The sequence below is a fragment of the Mustela lutreola genome, chromosome 15 (genome assembly GCF_030435805.1).
Source record: "Mustela lutreola isolate mMusLut2 chromosome 15, mMusLut2.pri, whole genome shotgun sequence".
NCBI lineage: Eukaryota > Metazoa > Chordata > Mammalia > Carnivora > Mustelidae > Mustela > Mustela lutreola.
Window position 1 is genome coordinate 5,251,353 of NC_081304.1, and position 22,721 is coordinate 5,274,073.

Below are 22,721 nucleotides of genomic sequence, written 5' to 3' on the forward strand. Positions count from 1 at the left end.
CGGCGAAGGAGAAGGGGCGGGCCGGGGCGGGCGAGGGCGGGGCCTCGCCGGTCCTGGGGCGGCTCTTAGGGCCGGCTCCGCGCCGCCGCCGCAGACCCGTCGTCGCCGCCGCCGCCGCCGCCACCGCTTCGACCTCTGCCGCCACCGCCGTTGCGTGTCGCCACCATGAACCAAGATCTTCGCAGGGAGCGGGAAGCCGCCAGCTTCAACCCGGAGCTGCTCACGCACGTCCTGGACGGCAGCCCCGAGAACACCCGGCGCCGCCGAGAGATCGGTGAGGGCGGCGGGCCAGGCCTCCCTCCTTCCCCGGGCGCGGCCCCACACTCGCTCGAGGACGAGTCGGGGGGCGCTGTGGAGCGTGGGCCGCTGCGCCGGGCTCAGCTTTTGCGGGAGCCGGGACCCCCACCCCCGGGGCCGGCCTGTGGCGGGGTGAGGGGTGTCGGCCCACCTGCCCGCGCTCGGAAAACCCGCCGGGATTCCAGGAGGCGTCGCGGAGCCCTGCGTCTCGGTCTTCCTCTTGATGCCCTCTCGCCTTCTTCCAGAGAACCTGATTCTGAATGACCCGGACTTCCAGCACGAGGACTTGAATTTCCTCACCCGCAGCCAGCGCTACGAGGTGGCCGTTAGGAAGAGTGCCAACATGGTGAGGAAGATGCGGGAGTTCGGCATCGCGGACCCCGAGGAGATCATGTGGTTTAAAAAGTAGGTATGCCTGCGCCCCGATTAAGTGCCCGAGCGCAAACCTTCTCTTAAACGCGCAGCCCGCGGTGGCCTCCTTCATCGTGCTGGACGTCGGACGGCTCAGCCTGCGTATTTGCACCCCACCTGCAAGTGATGTGAGCGAAAACCGGGGTTGGCTTCTGTGTGGAGGCCTTTTAAAGGGATGACGTTGGTAGAATGCTGATCGGGAATGGAGAGGCTGCCGTCTCTGTTCCCAGCAATCAGTACCACTGCGTTTGGCCTAGACATCTCCGTGCGGAGTGATTTAAATTGCAAATTGCAAAATGCCTTTGCTCTGTGTAGCGAGAAGGTTGGCTAAATTTAGAAGCGGAGTTCGATTTTTGGTTGCAAGACCAAACCCTGTTTTGGAGCAATAACAGATTGCTTTTCAGTATGAGCGTATAAAGCTTGAGTTTAGACTGAAGGGCCGTGTGGGGTAGATGAAGAACACGAGTCAAACTTCAGAGCGAATATGTAAAGAACCTAGCATTCTTCAATTTGGTGGCCGTGTTATCTAAATGGCTCGTGTTACTTAAAGGGCATAGGAGACCTCCTAAAACCATGCCTTGGTACTAATGCTGGAAAGAGTAGTTCTTTTTCTTTTTCCAGGCCATCTGTTTTTTGTTGTGTTATGTTTCTTAATTAGAAGTAAAGCACTTTTTTTTTTCCCTTTATCCCAATGAGCACTAATTACCGGACCCGAGTACAAGATTTCTTTTACCTCTATGCTGTCTTAGACTTCTTATTCATTCCTGGACACTTACTTTTTTGGGGAGCTTTTAGCATTTTAGAAGTCCATTATTTTCATCAATAAAGATTAAATGATACGAATGGTATGTATTCAAGAGCCAAGAAAAAGGGAACATGTTACAAGTTTTGCCTTTATACAGTGATGGAAATTTCTTCTTTATTCTACTGCCTCTCAGACATTTAATATCTAATTTTTTCAGTCTAACCCGTTTAGTGTTTGGGGGAATGGAATCATTTACTGTATGCCTTAGGACTGAGAATTCCTCTTCCTTTTAGTCATAAAATTATGATTTACTTATTTTCAGTAGTCAGAATCAAAGTTGTTTATCAAATTCCAAATGTCCTTTTTTGCTTTTGACATTTGTAACTCACGGCTGTGGGGATATTGAGGTAGAGTGCCTCCTGGAAGATTATGTTTCTCAATCACCTGAGTTGGGTTTTAGGTAAACTTCAAAAATGTAAGATTTTACCCTTTTTTAAGCAATCCCCAAAAAAGAGATTTGTTCTGTTTTACTTCTAAGTGGTCGATGCAGTGCATTTCAGAATTGATGAGATACCGTAGTCAGTGTTGGTTTGTAGTGTGTAAGCAGAGTGGAGTGAAGTCACAATGAAACAGAGCCCATGCCTTTATGTGGCTTAAAACAGCAGATGACATGACCCGGTTATTTTGCCTGTCACTTTTTATGATACAGAACTTGCTGTTTGGGGATTATAGGGTACAAAGGATTTTTTTGTTTTGTTTCTTTAAAGATTTTACTTACTTATTTGACACAGAGAGAGCAGAAGTAGGGGAAGCAGCAGACAGAGGGAGAGGGAGAAGCAGGCTCCGGGCCTGGCTTGATTCCAGGATGCCGGGATCTTGCATGACCGGAGCCCGAGAGAGCCAGGTGGCTCTAGAGTACAAAGTTTAACACACCTTTTGACATCCTTCCTGTATTTCTAGGGAGATCAGCTTATGTGAAAGAAGGGGATTGAAAATGAGTCTTGGCAGTACTAAATGCTGTTGAATCCAAGCCCACCATTGACTGTAGCTCACACCCAAGTTTCATGTACCACTAAGAAAGAAAAAGTGCTGCCAATTAGCTATGACCTCCTGTTACTTGTAAGATGCGTCTGATTTTGTAAATGCTCCGTTGGTGCCGTATTGCCAGAACTGATGAAATATAGTAGTATTTCTCTTTAAAGGGATTTTGAACATTTACTGTTTTCTTTAAGATTTTATTTATTTATTTGACGGAGAGAGAGACAGTGAGAGAGGGAACACAAGCAGGAGGCATGGGAAAGGGAGAAGCCAACTCCCTTGCTGAGCCAGGATCCTGACGTGGGGCTCAATCCCAGGACCCTGGGATCATACCTGAGCCAAAGGCAGATGCTTAATGACTGAGCCACCCAGGCACCCTAAGCATTTACTGGTTTCTTTATAATTATTTCTCATATCTCAAAATTCATATATGGGAATTTTTTTTTTTAAGATTTTATTTATTTATTTGACAGAGAGATCACAAGTAGGCAGAGAGGCAGGCAGAGAAAGGAGGAAGCAGGCTGCCTGCTGAGCAGAGAGCTCAGGTCATGATCCCAGGACCCTGGGATCATGACCTGAGCTGAAGGCAGAGGCTTTAACCCTCTGAGCCACCCATGTGCCCCCATATATGGGAATATCTTGAAGTTGGTGGAAAATTAGTAAGATACTTTGAGATTTCTCAACTTGAGCAGCAGAATTGTTCTCTTCAGGCCTTGGTGAAAAAACCTTGCTGTTCGGGGAATGTAAAAATTGTTTTCCTAATCTCCTCTCCCACAATTTTGTCTTTTAAATATCCTGTTTCCTATGAAGAGAAAACTAAAGTAATTTAAAATTCTAATGAAGATCAGCTATGGTTTCTGTTACCCTCCTTAGGTTTTTCATTTCTTAATTTTTCTCTTTTTAAGATTGATTTATTTGTTTGATAGAGAGACAGCTAGAGAGGGAACACAGCAGGGATAGTAGGAGAGCAGAAGCAGGCTTCCCGCCGAGCAGAGACCCCAAGGGCTTGATCCCAGGACTGCAGGCCTGCAGGACCATGACCTGAGCTAAAGGCAGACACTTAACAGGCATCCCCCTCCTTAGGTTTTTATTTTTATTTATTTATTTATTTATTTTCTTTTTTTAAAGATTTTATTTATTTGACAGAGAGAAATCACAAGTAGGCAGAGAGGCAGGCAGAGAGAGAGAGGGGAGGAAGCAGGCTCCCTGCAGAGCAGAGAGCCCGACGCGGGGCTCGATCCCAGGACCCTAGGATCATGACCTGAGCCGAAGGCAGAGGCCTTAACCCACTGAGCCACCCAGGCGCCCCAGGTTTTTAAAGCCGATTGCTTGAAAAGCATCTTCAGGAGTGATTAAACATAATTGAAAAATGAGCACTAATGTTTTGTTCATGAGTTGATTTTCAAGTATCCTCAAAAAAGAATCTCAGTATGTTTATTAACATAAACCGTCCACAGTTTTTGTTTTGTGTTTTTCCCTCTGAATTTCTTAGAATTATATTGTGTCGGTATCATGATTTCACATAACCAACCCCACAGCCTCCCTTCCCTTCCAGGGAATAGGAGTGTCTTATGTTGCCCCTATTTTGGGCACCTAAACAACTGCTTCTCTTCCTCAGAAACTCTCATAAGTTCGTTTCCTCTTTTAGTGAAATGTAATTGTTGGGGAATGCTGTGGGGCTCTTTCCTTTGAGAGAATGACATCCGCATTTATCTACCCCATCAGGCTTTGAACTCCCACTTCGGTGTGGCGGGCACTGCTTCTCCACTGTCCAGCAGCCGCCAGCTCCTGTTGACCCAAGTCACTTGGAAGCTGACTCACTTCTGTTCACACCTCCCCTTTTTCCTCTCCCTCCAGTCACTTTATTTTTTTTTTTTAATAAAGATTTTATTTATTTGACAGGCAGAGATCATAAGTAGGCAGAGAGGCAGGCAGAGAGAGAGGGGGAAGCAGGCTCCCCGCTGAGCAGAGAGCCCAATGCAGGGCTCGATCCCAGGACCCTGGGATCTTGACCCAAGCCGAAGGCAGAGGCTTAATCCACTGAGCCACCCAGGCGCTCCGCCCTCCAGTCACTTTAAATTGACATTCAATATTGGTGTAAACATTATGGAACCTCCAGGTTAAAAAGGCGTTTTTTATATTCCTTGGATGCAAGCGTTCCTTAGGTGTTTCAGTCTGTCCCCAGCACCCCTAAAAGGTGATCTTCGAGCCTCAAAGTGAATTGGCAGCCTTCTGCCTCCTTTTTTTAAATTCAGGCCTTGCTCACTGGACAGACCACAATAAACTGGTGACACTGCTTCGTATTCATTCCTCTAGCAGTCATGAGGATCAGTTAGGTGCTCCTTACTTTGTACTTTGAGCTCTTTATTGAGATAGAACAAAGTAGACACCAGTAAGACCTTTCACAATATAGCCAAGGCTGACTGGTATAGATGGTTTGTATTTTGACTGTTTCAAGATTGTGGTGTTTTTTGTTTTTGTTTTTGTTTTTTAAGATTTTATTTATTTATTTGACAGAGAGAGAGATCACAAGCAGGCAGAGAGGCAGGCAGAGAGAGAGAGAGGAGGAAGCAGGCTTCCCGCTGAGCAGAGAGCCCGACTCGGGGCTCGATCCCAGGACCCTGGAATCATGACCTGAGCCGAAGGCAGAGGCCTTAACCCTCTGAGCCACCCAGGCGCCCCTCAAGATTGTGTTTTATGAGAAAATAGTTGGAGACAGAATTTCAGTGTGATTGGAGTTCCCTTAGTCTGGAGTAAACATCAGACACCGTCAGAGATAAATGTGTGACATTCTCCCATTTCTGTTGACCCACCTTCAGACTCTGAAGACCTTTAGAGATCTGTGGTTTGGCCCTGGAATGTGTATTTACTATCCTGGATGTTGGCTTTGGTGTTACCTAGGGAAAGATTAACCTATTCTTCAGCAGATGTTGTTCCTAGCTCTACAAATAAATATTCCATGGAGTTTTTTGATTTTCAAGACAAGTAAAACTTGAAAATAAAGCAAACACACCCACTCCAGAGAATGCGATAAAACCAACAGATGACACCAACAAAACCAAATAAACCAAAAGGGATTCTTAGGCTAAAACCTGAGGTAGTATTTGCTTCCTGGCTGAAGTGTAGAATTAAAGAATTCTGGTTGTGAAACGACTTGGGTGGGGAAGGGGTGGATAGCACTGGATTTGGCCTTTTAGGTGGGAAAAGGGTAAATTTTACATTTAATTTCTTAAGAGAATGGTTGGAATTTTCCCAGCCTCAATGCTGAAGGCCATAGTTGTCTGGCAAGAATGTGTGGTAGAATGCAGTTTCTGGAGTAAGGCTGAGATCCTTTTCTTTTCTCTCCTGTAGAATACATATGGTCAATTTTGTGGAACCTGTGGGCCTCAATTTCTCCATGTTTATTCCTACCTTGCTGAATCAGGGCACCACTGCTCAGCAGGAGAAATGGCTGCTTTCATCCCAAGGACTCCAGATAATTGGCACCTACGCCCAGACGGAAATGGGCCACGGTTAGTCCACATTTGAGGGTCAGGGGGTAACCCACCTCAGGACTTAAACTGATAAATGACTCCTGATGTTTGGTTTTTCCTGCTGCTACACTTTTGGGATTTTGTCTTTCAGTTGTTAAGCCTTAAAATTCAGCTTCTCATTTCTCATAGTCATTTCCCCACAAACTGGTCCAAGACTCTAGCCTGAAACATCCTTCATTGTTATTTCTAAAAGTCTTTTTACCCTTACTACGTATACCCCATTTTAATGGCTGTTGAGCAGTTTGGAAAGATGAGATTGAAAATGTGGCAAAATTGCGTTGGCGTCTAATTATAAAGAGAGACTTTGTTGGAAATTCTTGGGAGTGTTAATGCCTTAGCAATATCTGAAGGTTGCCTCTCTGCTTTCATGAAGCCAAAAATGTGGACTTTAAGGGGGACAGAGGATTAGAGCATTTAATTACTCTTTCTTTCATTGCCCACTAGCAGGCTTAGAAGGCAGGTTGGGAAAAAGTGCATGATTCTTTTCATTTGGTTACAGCAGTCTTTTTTTATACTTGTTTTCTTTACATATTTCTGGACTTTGGATTGCCAGTCATTCTTGGTTAAATTGTTCATAATAATGGGGTGCCTGGGTGGCTCAGTCGGTTAAGCATCCAACTGAGGTCTTGATCTCAGAGTCGTGAGTTTGAGCCCCACATTGGACTCCATGCTGGGCGTGCTGTCCACTTAAAAAAAATGTTTATAAACTTAGGCCAGCTCCTTTCAGAAAGTTTGTGTTTGGTCTGAATGAAAAGAACGTTCGTTTTCACAGACAAAGGCCATTGGGAGGTTTGGGGGTTTCAGATTTGAGCTGCCTTGTCGTTCCCTAATTTATCATAAGGCCACCATTATGTAAGTAAGGAGAGAAGGAGATGCAAATAGCATGAAAACTTCATTTTTGTGTTTGATTTGGTGCTTTTGGGTTTGGTGGAATAGTTTAAGGAAATGTTCTTTATCATAATCCCCTTGAGAGCTGCAGATTCTGGTTGTGACGTTGTCTTCCGAACACCCAGCCCGAACACCCAGCCCTTCGGCTTTAGGATAGCCGATACTGAAATCAGCAGCCTCAAGAAAGGTTCCTAAGGGAAGGAATGGAACATCATCCAGGTCTTCCTGTCTGGGGGATAGGGGCTGGAGGCTAGGGGGGAAAGGGGGGGAGTGTGTGTGTGTGTGTGTGTTGTAATCTTGAAATAGCTTTGTGGTACACAACCCTTCTTTTGTTTAAGTATGCATCCTTGTGGAATTTCTTTGACTTCTAGTCCATGCTATTCATAGGGGGCATAAAGATCTAAATTTTTCTGAGGCTAAATGAGTTTGATATGTGTGTCTCTGGTCTAACCCTTCCGCTTCTATAAAGTACGTTGTAAATGCATATTTGCCCTAAATTTTGAAGGAGAGGAAAAAACGAGGACTTGAAGTTTCTGGTCTGAGGAGCCCAGAAATTGATCTGAGGTCCTGTGTTGTTCTGGGTGAGTTGGCATTTTTTGTGAGTTTTCTTTCCCTTATTGCTTCTCTCTTTCAGGTAATTTCTTGTACTTGAACCAACTTTGTGTTAATCTCTTGCATTTTCGTGAACAGAATTGTGACATCAGGTCTTGTTCCCCGCTGGGGCCTTGTCCGTTCACATTGGGGTTTGTTGGGCTTCGCCCACTGCTGTCCTTTTCCCCGGGGGCACCAGTCAGTCTGTCGGTGAATTTGTGTCCTGTGACAGTGCAGCCTTGTGTAGAACAATCAGTCCTTTGACATCAGAGAGACTGGAAACATGCATGGAGACATCGTGCAGATGGAGGGTGGAAGGTTCGATCTGAAGACCAGAATGTTGACCGGCCAACAGTGATTACCTCAGGTGTCTCGGAATTGGCTCTGCCTTCAAGGTGGGATTCTCTGGGCTCTAGGATGCAGCTGGGATTGAGGAGACAGCCCTGCTCCAGCACCTTCCAGGATCCTGAAGAGTCTTAAAATTCAGTCCCCTGCACGACATCTCCATCACCTGCTTTCTCTTGTCCCTCCTCTAAATAACTCGCCTGTCTGTAGAGGCCCACAAACTGCGACGCCCGCTTGGTCTAGGGGTCCGTGAGCCTTCTTTACTCCAGGGCAGAGGTCCAGGCTCAAGGGCGCGCCCTCTGCCGGGGGTTCTGGTGCCGAAGGGACTGTCCATGGAGTGTGGCCCAGCAGGAACCCTCCTGACCCTGCATTTCTCCAGGTCCCAAAGCAGGTAGTATGCTTGGTCTTCACAGGTACGTGGTCACTTCAAGTTCTTGGCCACCTTATGGCAATTCTCCTTCCTTTGTTTTCTGCTGTTGTCCTCCAAGAAAATAGAGCTTCTGCAATACCCAGTTATCTTCCTTGCAGATTGGTGCAGAACTCAGATAGGAACTAACGCACTCTCTTCCTTTGGGACTTGAGAAATCGTGAACGTGGTTGTGCCCATCACTAGTCTTTCTCCCCCGTATTTTCACTTCTCTGTCTCCTGTCTTCCTTCCCACTGAGTCTCTTCCCCGTTGGAGCCCATGTGGCTCGCTCCCTATGTCTGGAGGCTCTTCTAATTCCCCACATGATGGTTTGTAACAATATAAACTGCAAAAACCAGGGCCTTTGAGGTTATGCCTTCAGAATAACTTTCTCAGAAGTAAACTACTGCATTGAAAGGAGGGACCATTCAATAGCTTTTGTTGCATAGTTTAAGACTTCTGGAAACACAGAACTGGTTTATAGTGTATTTAGCAAATTATTTGTGTGCTCTGTCTCCAGAAGCCCCATCAATGTGGTTGCTTTAATGTTTTTTGCTACTTTAATACATATCTAAGAGTTAAAGTTTTCATTTTCCAATGCCAGCAAGCTTGGACGTGTTGGCTTACTGTCTGTATTTCCTGTGTATAAACTGGGTTTTTCTCCTTTGCGTGTTGATTGGATAAAATCTGTACATTGATCTTACATGATTATGTTGGATGCTTCAAGTATTTTTTTCTCTTGCCTTCTGTTTTGTTAAACATTTTGGCTTTACGTATAGAATGCATCCTTCTCTGAATGGGTACACATTTTTTTTCTTCATATCTTGGATAATTATTCTCTTATTTTCTTCCAGTATTTTTGTTCAATTTATGTTTAATGTTTTGACTTGTATATGGTGTAGAATGATGAATGAATCCCGTGCTGTTTTTATTTATTAGCTAGTAGTTTTTTTTCCCGGTTGTTCTTTCCAGTTCTTCGTAGAGTTTTATTAATAGTTTCAGTTTATTTTGGAACCTTAACATATATTTATTAGTCCCTTTGTTTTTCTCCTAACATCATAAAGATTGGTTCATTGTTGCTTTGCAAGATATTTAAAAATCTGATAGGATAAGCCTCCTGTTATATTTTAAGACCCTCATATTTGGTGTTCTTGTATATTTATTCTTCTAGGCGAAATCCAGTCTTAATTTGTTAAATTCTAAATTATATTCTGCAGGAATTTCAAATCCATGTTACATTAAATCCTTGTATTTCTTGGGAAGTATTATCTTTATTATAATAAAGGACTGACTTTTTGACCTAGGAATTAGCAATTTCTTTCCTGTTAGGTATAACTTCTTTTATTCATCCTATTAGGTATTGATTTCTTTTTCCCTAGTTAAATCGTTAATATCCTGAGCAAAGTTATGTAACAGATTTTAAATATTTTGTTGTGTTTGTAAATTGCTTTTCTCTTTACTGAGGTTTCTGCTTAAAGCGTCCTGATGGATAAGAATGCAGTGATTTTTTTCTTTTCCTTAGAGCGTACAGCTTTTTAAAATATATTTATTATCGGTGGTATTTTGTTGTTGATTCCTAGGATTATAATCATGCTGCCCACAGAGATGCTATTTTAAGTCCTTCCTTTTTTAATGTATTATTAATCTAATCATTTTGTCCTCAGCATTGGCTGCCAGCCCTAGGTCGTGTAGAGGGAGAGACTGGAAAGGCCTTTCAGTGTCATGGTTTTAAAAAGATTAACAGTAGCACTTCATCAAAGTAAAATGTTGGAGCTTTGTGATTTTAAAATAAAGGATTTAAAAATAATATATAATCTTTATCATGCATAACCAACTTTTTACAACAAATACTTAATTTCAAGTCAAAGAAACTATCCAGGTCACTTTCCCCTTGTAACATGTCTAAATTTCATCCACTTGTGCATAATCCTTACCCTAGTCACAAGAGATCTTTTTCTCCTAAAAACGTTCTTCAGTCTCAGAGCGGTTTCTGATTACAGTATTTTGCCCTGCCCTATTCTGTGTGTTTTGTGGTAACGCTGGCATTGTTTTTTTCCAGCATACTGATGTAGACCCCCTCCTGTGGGTCTGGTGGACTGCATCAGAGTGGCCCGTCCCTTCCCAGGAATCGCTCTGGGTTCTAGCAATGCCAAGTAGGCTTTCAGCACTGAAAGTGGCAGGTCCCAGGCCACAGGGGTCAGTCCTGGTTCCACCGGTTTCCTCCTATCAGGTCCCAGGTGTATGCTGATTTTTCTTCCTAGGCACCGTTCTTTTAAATTAAAACCCAGAGGCGAAGGCATTCCTTCTTGTGAGGGAGAGTACTCCTCACGCGATTGTGTTTTTCTGGAGGGTTTCCACTGTTTTTAACTCTTTATTTTGAAATGCTTATAAATCCATAGGAAGCTGCAGAGGTAGTACAGAGAGGTTCCGTGGGCCTCCCCCGCAGTTTCCACCAGGGCTAAAGTTGCCACTGGCAGAGAGCGCAGCGCTGCGGCCCGCTCTCCTGGGTGTCTCTGGTGTCCTCCTCCTAGAGCAGGGTCCTGGCGGCACCTGTATGAGAATTTCCACAATCAAAAGATGTGATCAGGTGGTGGGATTCTTGTCCTCCTTCTGCCATTATATTCCTGATCTGAGAGCACTTCCCTCACCTCAGCCTAATTTTTTTAAAAAGTGGGTCAAACAACCTTTGACTTTTCTGTGATTGGGTAACGAAGTAACCATTGCAATCAGAAGACCGAGCTGATCAGCCCTCTGCGAGCAGCCAGTGCTCCACTGGTATTTTCCTTCTTCCTTTCTGGACAAACTGAGAAGGTGTTTTGGTTTGGGGTTTTTAAAAAAGATTTTATTTATTATTTATTTATTTATTTATTTATTTGACAGAGATCACAAGCAGGCAGACAGGAGGAATCAGGCTTCCCGCTGAGCAGAGAGCCCCATGTGGGGCTCAATCCCAGGACCCTGGGATCATGACCTGAGCCGAAGGCAGAGGCTTTAACCCACTGAGCCACCCAGGTGCCCCAAACTGAGAGGTTTTAAAACTGAAAGGTCACATAGGCTAATTTCTAAGATAATTAAAGAGAATAATAAGGAGCAGTATAGAGTCGGTTAAGCTAGATTTGGAAGTTCAGTGGGATTCCAGTAATGTGACAAGATAACGAAGACATTTCAATCTATTTCCCACTAGAAAGTAATTCACACAGAAGTCTAAGGCATCTGCAAATTTTAAGTGGAAAAGAATGACTTTAGAAAGTGGATTCAGGGGGCGCCTGGGTGGCTCAGTGGGTTAAAGCCTCCGCCTTTGGCTCAGGTCATGATCCCAGGGTCCTGGGATCGAGCCCCGCGTCGGACTTTCTGCTCAGCAAGGAGCCTGCTTCTCCCTCTCTCTCTCTGCCTGCCTCTCTACCTGCTTGTGATCTCTGTCAAATAAATAAATAAAATCTTTAAATAATAATAATAATAATAAAAGAAGAAGAAGAAGAAAGAAAGTGGATTCAGGGGCGCCTGTCTGGCTCAGTCGTAAATAAATAAATAAATGGATTCAGAATTACTAAAACTAAGGTGTTTATTATCAGCAGTGATAATCCCCATATAATTGGCTTGTTATGCATGAATCAGTTATTTGTAATTATTATTGTGGTCTTTTCCGAGAAATTGCATGTCTTTTTTTTATTTCTGATATTAATCACTGGGTGAGGAGTGCTGCCAGTTTTTGCATTAAATTGTTTCAACAGGGCATGGCTGGATATTTGTGATGAACCTAAATGAAACAACCAGATTTTTTAAAAAAACAGATTTATGTAAGGAATGTGGCTTTTGCTGGTTGTTTTATGGACACACACGAAGGATTCCAGCCTAGAAGCAATTAAAATTGCTTCTAGAAAAGCCTTTCGTCTGGGGGAGCATTTGTCCATTTGAGAGAACAGTTCCCCCGTCTCACCTCATCAGAGTAAATCATTGCACAGCTTAACTTCTCCATCCCATACAACCGCTTCAGATTTTTTAATTGTCTTTGCTTTATTGCAAGGCTGGACTCCTCTCCCTGCCTCGCACGTTTTTGCGGCACAGGCTTCAGAATCGGCAGCCAGTGCTCGCCAAGACCGATTGTGTCAGAGCCGAGCAGCAGAAGAACAAACTTCTCGCCCACTTAAGAAAAATGAAATTTGCCGAGAGTTGGTGAAAGTCATACAGAAAGGGGCAGCACTCCCACCCATGATGATGTCTACCCAACTAATTCATACTTACAGAAGGTTTTTTCTCTCCTTCCTCTCACTCTGTACATTGCCGTTTCTCTCACACCTGATGACTCTTCTCTCAAATGCCCGTCCTTGGTGTTGCTTCGAAGTTTTGTGCACCGAGGGCGGCCTGAGCCTCTGGATCTCCACTTGGGCATGTTCTTGCCCACTTTACTCCACCAGGCGACCGCGGAGCAGCAGGAGCGCTTCTTCATTCCCGCCTGGAACTTGGAGATCATTGGCACTTATGCCCAGACAGAGATGGGCCATGGTACGATGCGTTCAGTCTACCTTCGGGGCTGGGCGGGGCTCTGCAGGCTTAGGTATGTATGTGGACAGCCCCTCGCGTGTAGCAAGGGCGCACCCGTGTGCCCTGATCCCCCTGCAGAGGCCAGGGTTTCTGCACACGCGAGTCTTGGCATAGACATGGCTTTGGTCAGTGGAAAGGAAAGGTTATGTTATCACAGAACTATGCTGATTATTCTTTTTCGTGGTTCCCCTCTGGGGGTCAAGAATACCGAGTCAGGATTTATTTACTGAGTGGTTTTCCAAGTTCCTTGGAGTTGTGTAGAATTAGGTGCATGTAGCATCCGATCCATCTTTCTCCATCACTGTCTGATTACCTTTCCTAGGGATACCTTAATGAGCATGCCCAGATTCCAGAAGCAGCACAGATCAGTAGTGCAGGTGCTCTCTGACTTGCTTGAGGGAAATGAGTGGCTTATATTACCATAATGTGAACATTTTATACCTTGATCTTTTTTGTGCCTTGATTCAGTAAATTCAATCATGTTCTGAAGGCAGCTTGGCCAAAGATTATTGGGGGGGGGGGGATAAAGATAAGCCGTACTTCCAGGCAGTTGGTTTTGGAGGGAGGGGCTGTCCCTGTGAATCTGGTCTGAATTGGTGTGTCTGTTTGCTGTTCGTTTCCTTCCATCTTCTCTTCCGACTTTGAGGTTTCACAACCGATCTAATGTATATTTGCTACGTGTTCATTTCTCTGCAACTTTATCTTAATTGTATAGCTAATTTGGCTCCTGCTGCAAAGTTGTAATTTACAGGGTTCTCACAAGACCCAGTCCATTGTGTATTTGCAAACATTTTGTCATTATCTTTTCTATTATTCTGTTACTTCTTTTCCTATAAAAAGCTTCTTTGCTGAAAGTGTCTGGTTCCTTGGTTCTCACATGTACTGGAGAAGGTTGTGGATCACACATGAAGTGATCATTTCTGTTCCTCAACTTGGAAGTTCCTAAGTGTTCCAAAGTTTAAGTTTTTAATGAGATCTAGAGTTACCTAAGCAGTTTGGGAAAAGGTTCTCAGCATTTGCTTCGGGATAGTATAATTAGAGGAAGTATCACTTAGAACATTTATCTGTAACTGTTTTCATAGGATTTTGGCGCATTTGTATTAGGATTTAAAGCACAAATCTTTGTCCATCTCCAGTCAACATGAGACTGGGAACATGAGACTACTCACAGTAATGAACCAGCCAGGTCAAAGTTAAGGCCTGACATTGGATATCATAGAGCGCATTCAGACCTTATTATCAGACTTTTAGAAATCAAAAAAGAAAAAAAAAAGTCATTGTTCCAGGTCTCTTTTCCCCATGGCGGTTATATCTTTTTAAAGTTCTTATTTTCCGTTCTAGCAATCATTCTAAAATAAGTCTTTAATTTATGAGAACTTTGGCTGGAGTCTCTTTCTGTCACCGGTTATCTTAGTCTTTGTAAACAGAGAAGCCCAGAGTGTTGAACTGGTGTGTAGACAGCGTACATGGGTTGAAATTGGCACGCTTAAACTTAGAGATGTTATTTTTAGAAAGGCAGTTAACTTCCCTGTTATGTTCCTATCCTATGACCTTGTGAAAATAAGATTCTAAGCTGCCTTTACATTTTCTTTTGATCTAAATAGAGGTGCATTAACTGAAGTACACAGATAGAACATGCTTGACATTTGTTTTCCCTTGATAGAAGCTGCCGGGTTTGAGTATAGAGATTCTGGGGCACTGGCTCAGTGGGTAGAGCATGTGACTCTTGATCACAGGGTCATGAGTTCAAGCCCCAACTGGGTTTACTTAAAAAAAAAAAAAAAAAAAAAATAGTACAGGGAAGTATGTATCTTGGTTATTAACCATTTGTAGCTTATCTACAGATGTCTTCTTGTTGTTAGATTTTGTTGTTCTCTGAGGTAATAGAGCTGAAAGGACGGGGCGGGAGATCTTACCCTGTGCTTGTTTGTTCCCATACTTTAGCCAAGGTGAATGTACCTTACTTCCGTAGGAACTCATCTCCGAGGCTTGGAAACCACAGCCACGTACGACCCTGAAACTCAGGAGTTCATTCTCAACAGCCCTACTGTGACCTCCATCAAGTGGTGGCCTGGTGGACGTATGTGAATTTCTTAGCATTTATTGGGGGTTTTGAAGAGTTACTACAAGACTTATACAATAATTGTAATTATTATAATTAATAATTAATTATAAATGCAAGTGTTTAGCATATATGAGAATATCGTTTTGGAATACGGGAAACGCTGAAGTCTCAGACTCTTCACAGCCGTCAACAGCCTCTTGTGGTGCCTGTTGTAGACCTTCCTCCACTTAAAGGCGCAGAGAGACGGCTGTCTTACTCTCTTTTAAGTTTTCCTCTGAGCATTCCCATCATTAGCAGTTTCCTTAGTCACCATTTAAACCAGCTTCGTATTCCTTGTGTGGTTATAAGTAATTTAAATGTAAATAGCCACTTGTGGCTAGTGGCCATTGTTTTGGAAAGCACTTCATTAAGGGAGGAAAAGGAAATAAATTAATGTTCTTATGGTTATCCTAAAAAAAATTTCATGTAAATGAATGAGAGATAAGTAGAAAAGAAAGTAAATTTTTTAGTGAAGTTTTTTTTTTAATGAAGGATTACTAGCGAATAAACAAGCTGTATGCCTTAAACTTACAAACACTGTAGGTCCATAATGTCTCAGTAAAGTGAGTATAAAAGCTTTTATATATATAAAATGAAGGATTTCTTTGCCAGAATTCGATATATTTTAATGGCAATCAGCTTAAGTGAATTTCTTTCAGAAAACTGGGTGTGGGACTATCAGAAGCTTCTTGGGTCCACTGTATCGATGGAGGCTGGTTTTTACGTCCGGTTTCCCCCCATCTTTTCTATTTCTGTCCTTTGAAAGGTGTAAGAGTTTGCTCACTTCTGTCTCCTTTCTGATGTTACAGTTGGAAAGACTTCGAATCATGCAATAGTTCTTGCCCAGCTTATCACTAAGGGGAAGTGCTACGGGCTACACGCCTTCATCGTACCCATTCGTGAAATTGGGACGCATAAGCCTTTGCCAGGTTAGAATCGTTCATCTGCTGTTGAGTTGCGAAACTAAACTGATGACATTCTTCTGCAAAAAGTGTAACACAACGAGAGAGCCAGGCAAGCCTGGAATTGCGGAGCATGAACACCTTGTGATTGCCTTTCATCTGTGTTAGGTATTACCGTGGGAGACATCGGGCCCAAATTTGGCTATGATGAGATGGACAACGGCTACCTGAAGATGGACAATTACCGTATTCCCAGAGAAAACATGCTGATGAAGTACGCCCAGGTATGTTGGCGCAGCAGAGGTGTCCAACGTGGGGTTTCGGTCGGTAGCTGTCTGTCACCACGGGGTTGCGAGGGTCTGTTCTTTGAGAAAGTAGTAACATGTTTTTACTTCTGATGCTGCTTTTCTTAATGACCATGAAATCAAAAGCAGTTGGCAGGTATGAAGAACATATTCTAGTTTGCTAAACCAGTGGGTCTCATACTTCAGCATGTGTTAGAACCCTCTGGAGGGCTGTGTCCAGTAGGTCAGGGTGGGGATGAGATTTTGTGTTTCTAGCAAGTTCCCAGGAGATGCTGCCATTCTGGGGACCACCCTTTGAGAATCATGAGCACAGACTGCCACTCAAGTTTTAATGGAGGGAAGCATCAGTCCTGTGTTCTTTGTCCAGGTGAAGCCTGATGGCACGTACGTGAAACCTGTGAGTAACAAGCTGACCTATGGGACCATGGTCTTTGTGAGGTCGTTCCTCGTGGGAGAAGCCGCCCGGTCCCTGTCCAAGGCCTGCACCATTGCTATCCGCTATAGCGCTGTGAGGCACCAGTCTGAAATCAAGCCAGGGTAAGGGAGGCATCTGAGATGGGCTCAGTGCTGAAGACCCCCACCTTCGACCCCATTCCAATATCAAAATCCCCAAATGTGATCTCGAGACTGTGAGTTGGCCATGCAAAATCAGCCAAGGGGGCAGTGTGCTGGGTCTGCTCCTTAGAAACCAGACTGCCTTTTCTTAAGTAGAAAGATGAGGGTAGCCACCTTACTATTTTTAACCTAAGAAAATCAGTAATATTACTAGAACTCTATAAATGAAATGATTAGAGGTGCCTGGGTTAGAGGCTAAGTTGTCAGCCTTTAGCTCGAGTCAAGATCCCAGACTGTGGGATCAAGCCGCATGTTGGGCTCTCTGCTCAGCGTGGAACCTGCTTCTCCCTTTTCCCCTGCTTGTGTGCACACACGCTCACGCTCGCTCGCTCGCTCTCAAATAAATACTAAAATCTTTAAACAAAAAATGAAATGTTTAGAACACTAAAGGCAGTTTGAAAGTCCTGAACGGTGGGAATGGCATGAGTGGGGCTCCGACTGTGTTCATAGCCGCAGTGCAGTCTTGCTGCCTTTCACTTGAGCCTGACTCCCTCATGACCTTTCTAACTCCTATTGAAGGAGTAACGAAATCGGTAAGAGCTGACCCTCTTAGTTGTCAAATATTTAACTCCGTGCATTGGGTCTTTTCCAGAATTGTGGTTAAAATAGTTTATTCAGCCATGTAGTGTGTTAGACTTCTTTATCATTGCTTTCCTTCTGGGAACTTAACTTTGATTTTTGAATGTTGCTCTGCGACAGTTTCCTTCGTCATACTGCAGAGACGAGGATGGATGTGAACTTCACAGCCGGAAAATTGATCTGCCTAGGCAGTTCAGCAAGGTAGTTGAGAACATGGTTTTCTGGAGCCAGATAACCTAGATTTCAATTGAGAGAGGATCCGCCACCTACTGGCTGTGTGACCTCAGACAGGTTCTTAACCTGTTTTCCCCTCGGTGGAATGGGGAGAATGTACGCAGTATGTCGAAGTGTGTAGACCCGAATCTGGTGCGTATTAAGTTCTGTGTCAATGTTTACTTTTGTTTCTTCTCTGTCCTTTAGTGAACCAGAACCACAGATTTTGGATTTTCAGACCCAGCAGTATAAACTCTTCCCACTCCTGGCCACTGCCTATGCCTTCCAGTTTGTGGGCGCATACGTGAAGGAGACCTACCATCGGATTAACGAGGGTATTGGCCAAGGGGATCTGAGTGAACTGCCCGAGGTATGTGTTTTCTCATTCACTTGCGGGCTCCCTTCTGTTTGACATTCGCTGGTTGGATAACATCCAGGGAAAAGTACATGGAGGGCTTTCTTGAGAAGAATCCACATGTTCTCAAAAGATTCAGCCATTTTTTTCATTGAAAGTGAACCAGATCAGAAGATATGTGGGTTTTGTTTTGTTTTGTTTGTTTGTTTTAAGATTTTATTTATTTTATTTGACAGACAGAGATTACAAGTAGGCAGAGAGGCAGGCAGAGAGATAGAGAGGAGGAAGCAGGCTCCCTGCTGAGCAGAGAGCCCGATGTGGGACTCGATCCCAGGACCCTGAGATCATGACCTGAGCCGAAGGCAGCGGCTTAACCCACTGAGCCACCCAGGCGCCCCTTGGGTTTTGTTTTTAAGTTTCAGAAGCACGATACCACGGTGGTCGTTTATTAATCAAAGGAACATAGTGGTGACTTTTTTGCCAAGTGGAACATTGTGGAAGGGAGTGTGGGGAACAGTACAAATTCAGTCCACTGAGACGGCCGTGCTCTAGTTTGTACACATGCCAGGGGATGGGGCGCGTGGCTGGCACTGTCCGGTGAGGAAGGGAGGGCTTCCTGGGGTGGCTGGGACTGGGGGCGCCCCCTGCTCCCTGACAGCCTCGCTTCCCCTCAGCTCCACGCCCTCGTCGCCGGCCTGAAGGCTTTCACCTCCTGGACAACGAATGCCGCTATCGAAGCCTGTCGGATGGCGTGCGGCGGGCACGGCTACTCTCACTGCAGCGGCCTTCCGAATATCTACGTCACTTTTACCCCCACCTGCACCTTTGAGGGCGAGAACACCGTCATGATGCTGCAGACAGCGAGGTGAGAACCCGCTCTGTGCTTTAGCTGTCCTTATGGCGTTGGGCGCCCTCGCGGCTCTGTTAAGTGTCCGACTCTTGGTTTCAGCGCAGGTCGTGGTCTCAGGGTCCCGGGATTGAGCCTGGTGCCAGGCTCCGCACCCAGTGTGGAGTCTGCTTGGGATTGTCTCTCCCTCTCCCTCTGCCTGTTGCCCCTGCCTGCGCGCGTGTGCGCTCTCTCTCTCTCTCTCTGTCTCTCTCGCTCTCTCTCTGTGTCTCTGTCTCTCACATAACTAAGACTGCTTGAGTCCTCTTCGTCGGTTCCTGTTCCCACGTTTGTGCTTCACGTTACATTTGTTCCTGAGAAAGGTGGTTTTGCCTCCATCTCACCCGCCCGTGTTATCCCGTGGGCGGCCGAGCAAGTCAAGACACCTGTTGCATTACTTAAAGTTGTTGCAAGAGTGTCTCTCTGCCGAGAAGCGTAGGTGCTGAAAGCATGTGTCCTGGTGGTTTCTAGGTTCCTGATGAAAAGTTACGACCAGGTGCACTCAGGGAAGCTGGTGGGCGGCATGGTGTCCTACCTGAATGACCTGCCCACTCAGCGCATCCAGCCACGGCAGGTGGCGATGTGGCCAACCGTGGTGGACATCGACAGCCCTGACAGCCTGACAGAAGCGTACAAGCTTCGTGCAGCCAGGTTAGCCCCCCCACCTGCCCTGGGGTCGGCCGCCGGGGGAGCCTCTAGGGGCTGGGGCCTGATGGAAGAGCGGGAAGCCCGAGTCCTGCCCAGCATTTCCTGCAAGCTCCAGTTTTCTCTCATTTCTTAACAGATTGGTAGAAATTGCTGCAAAAAACCTTCAAAATGAAGTGATTCAGAGAGAAAGCAAGGAGGTAGCATGGAACCTAACCTCCGTGGACCTTGTTCGAGCCAGCGAGGTCAGTGGTAGCTCCCCTGTCTCTCATCTTCCCTCTCTCCCTCCCCAGCCTTGACAACACCCCCCCCCTTCCCCCAGCCCGTGTTCTTAGTGCAGAAACCCTTGTTGCTGTGCGCTGAATCTTTTCCAAAGGCTCTCTGGCGTTTTCTTTTTATCTAGGCACATTGCCACTATGTGGCGGTTAAGCTCTTCTCAGAAAAACTCCTCAAAATTCAAGATAAATCTGTCCACTCCGTCTTAAGGAATTTATGTCTCTTGTATTGTCTCTATGGAATCAGTCAGAAGGCAGGGGATTTTCTTCAGGTGAGTATTATCTGAATTTAAGTCTTTTTTTTTTTTTTTTTTTTTTGTAGAAAAGTCACTGTGGTCTACTCTGTAGTTGTGTGTGTGCATATGTCTGTGAATGTCTGTCTTTATATGTGTATCTTTGTTTGTTTGCTTATTTTATCTTTTCTAGGGAAGCATCATGACAGAGTCTCAAATTACCCAAGTAAATCAACGCATAAAGGAGTTGCTGACTGCAATTCGCCCAGACGCTGTTGCTCTGGTGGACGCGTTTGATTTTCAGGATGTGACGCTTGGCTCTGTGCTTGGCCGTTACGATGGGAATGTGTATGAAAATTTGTTTGAGTGGGCCAAGAAATCCCCACTGAACAAATCAGAGGTACAAAAAACAGTGTCTTTCCACCTTTTGAACTTCTCCATTTAAATATTATGGCAGGAAAGACCTCAGAGGTGAGTCCTCTGTGAAAGTTCTGGAAGCTCCTGTGGCCTCTTTGGACAGTCCCTTTTTTTGAGGAACAGATTCAGAAGGGAACTGGGTCGTTCCTATAGATCACAGGTCTTTCATCTCCTTGACTGTTTAATAACTGTTGGACAGGGGCGCCTGGGTGGCTCAGTCGTTGGGCGTCTGCTTTCGGCTCAGGTCATGGTCCCAGGGTCCTGGGATCAAATCCCGCATCGGGCTTTATGCTCGGTGGGAAGCCTGCTTCTCCCTCTCCCATTCCTCCTGCTTGTGTTCCCTCTCTTGCTGTCTCTCTCTACCAAATAAATAAAATCTTAAAAAAAAAAAGTATTGGACACATTCAAACATATACAAAAATGGAATACTGTCATACAACCCCCGTGTACCCTTTGTCACACCTCAGTGACTAGTCTCCTGGCCATTGTGTTTCACGTGAACACTCCCCTCCCCTGCATCTCCCCTGGTAACTGTGGTGAGACAAAGGCAAGACAGCAGATGACTTTATCCGTGGATATCTCAGTACGTGTCTCTCCACCTTCTCGGGTGAAAGCGCACTGGTTTACGCTGCAGCCCCTCCTCACTGCTCCTGTTCTCACCCTTCCCTGCAGGTCCATGAGTCTTACTACAAGTACCTGAAGCCACTGCAGTCCAAGCTCTGAAGGGTCGTGGGGACAAGTTCCACTCGCTCCAGGAAGCAGCAGGACTCAACACCCCTTAACACTTGTCATGCAGATCTGCTTGGAATCTTTACCAAACTCAGAGAGCTGTGGAGCAAATGATAAATTGAGCCCTTTCCTCTTTTGATACATGAAGAAAAATGAACAGATTTCAGAGATTAAATGAAAAAAAAACCCAGATGTGTTTGAAGTGCACTTAACACGGCAAGAGGCCTGTCAAGCCCCAGAAAGAGCTTTAAGAGATACAGCGTGACTTCCATCTGTAGTGCTGCTGACCCCAGTAGGCCATGACCTTGGATAATTCGTAGAATTTAACTACTGAGTAGTTAATTATTTTCACCTCTTAAGCGCTAATCACTGGGTATATAAGTGTTTTTAAGCAAAGGTATTTTATATGGGGGGTAAAGCCCTTCCCACCTTTTCTGCTAAACGTCCTACCACTCCTGCTACGGGGCTTCGCTCAGCAGCAGGACTGAAGAGAAGGGATTCGGGGAAAGACGCGAATCAGGAAACTTGAGTGCGAGTGAAGTGTGTGCGCGGCGCACTGACACGACTCCAGCTGTTCGCCCCTCTTTGCCGACCTGTTGCTTCCACCTCTGTTCACGGTAGCATCTTCCTGGCACGTGGAGCTCTTCGGCACAGGCCTCGCCTAGGGTCACTGTCCCATGTCATTAGAAATCAGTCTTCCATTTGAGAGATCCCTAAGTCATCGGTGCGGTGGCACAACAGCTCGCTTTGTCCTAGACTTCTCGGGAAGGGGCAGGAAGCAAAATTATCTGCGCAGTTTTGACCCTTGGCCACTGATGGCATCTCCAGCAGTGGTGATTCATCTCTGTCCCCCTCCCTGTCCTGAACGAGATGCTAAGAAAGGAAAAGGAGTCACAGCTCCTTTGTGGTAGAAGGAGAGCTCTCTTAGTCGCGGCTACTGGGACTGTGTTGTGTTGTCCCTACCACTGGCTATTTTGGAACAATCCAGATTTTCTATATTCTGCCATTATCCTAAACCATTTGAATGCTTGGAGGATACAGTGTTCGGCAGTGCAAAGGTAGACGCTCAGGCCACCTCCTCTGCCCAGGAGCACCACAGAAAACTGTGACAAACCATGTCGTCTGGTTTGGGGATTTAAATCATTGAATCAATATAATCATCAAAACTATGGCTAAGGGATAAATGCAAATTTCACAGAATGTCTTTCTTACTATACATGGGCTTTGTTTTCAGTCTCTTCCTGGGCGTTTGATCTGAATTGTGATCTTGTTCTTTGAGCTGAAATCTAATTAACACAATCATTCTGCATTTAAAGGTTAAACACGTAATTCCTAATGAAGTTTTTTCTTAAAATCGAAGTAAAACAGCATCACTTGGTTTGTTTTGTTCTGTTTTTTTAACCTATTAACTGTATTTGTGACATCTGTCTCACAAAACCAGTGAGAATCGGTCTGGAGAATGTGGTATAATTTAGGGGAAATGTCATTCCTACCTTGGGACCCAGCATAAAATCTATCACAGTGGAACCAGTTATATGAGACTCTCACGGTCAGAATACTCGTTGGCCACTAAGCCTTAATCCTTCCACCAAGAGAGCTGACTGGGAATTTTTTTTTTTAAGATTGAAGTAGCAAACTCTGTTCATTTCTTTGAGATATATCTGGA

General features: G+C 44.9%; 1 protein-coding gene across 3 annotated transcripts; it reads left to right on the forward strand.

Moving 5' to 3' along the window:
* The first annotated feature begins 16 nt into the window (after positions 1-16).
* Positions 17-22,432, forward strand: ACOX1 (acyl-CoA oxidase 1). 3 transcript variants are annotated; one of them, XM_059150295.1, is made up of 14 exons: positions 17-274; positions 543-702; positions 5,843-6,003; positions 14,770-14,877; positions 15,711-15,830; positions 15,972-16,087; positions 16,476-16,645; positions 17,723-17,885; positions 18,545-18,735; positions 19,228-19,407; positions 19,541-19,646; positions 19,805-19,948; positions 20,103-20,309; positions 20,999-22,432. In XM_059150295.1, the coding sequence occupies exons 1-14, from the start codon at positions 166-168 to the stop codon at positions 21,047-21,049; spliced, it is 1,986 nt and encodes a 661-aa protein (XP_059006278.1). In that variant the 5' UTR covers positions 17-165; the 3' UTR covers positions 21,050-22,432. The 3 variants fall into 3 exon arrangements, with proteins under 3 accessions (XP_059006278.1, XP_059006277.1, XP_059006279.1); XM_059150294.1 differs by lacking the exon at positions 5,843-6,003 and adding an exon at positions 12,598-12,758 and having other exon boundaries at positions 19-274; XM_059150296.1 differs by lacking the exon at positions 17-274 and adding an exon at positions 12,598-12,758 and having other exon boundaries at positions 563-702.
* The last annotated feature ends 289 nt before the right edge of the window (positions 22,433-22,721 follow it).

Coding starts and splice junctions, on each gene's coding strand:
- ACOX1 (XM_059150295.1), top strand. CDS start 166: ATGAACCAAGATCTTCGCAGGGAGCGGGAAGCCGCCAGCTTCAACCCG. Junction 14,878..15,710: donor CAAGTGGTGGCCTGGTGGAC/GTATGTGAATTT, acceptor CTGATGTTACAG/TTGGAAAGACTTCGAATCAT. Junction 20,310..20,998: donor CCCCACTGAACAAATCAGAG/GTACAAAAAACA, acceptor CCTTCCCTGCAG/GTCCATGAGTCTTACTACAA.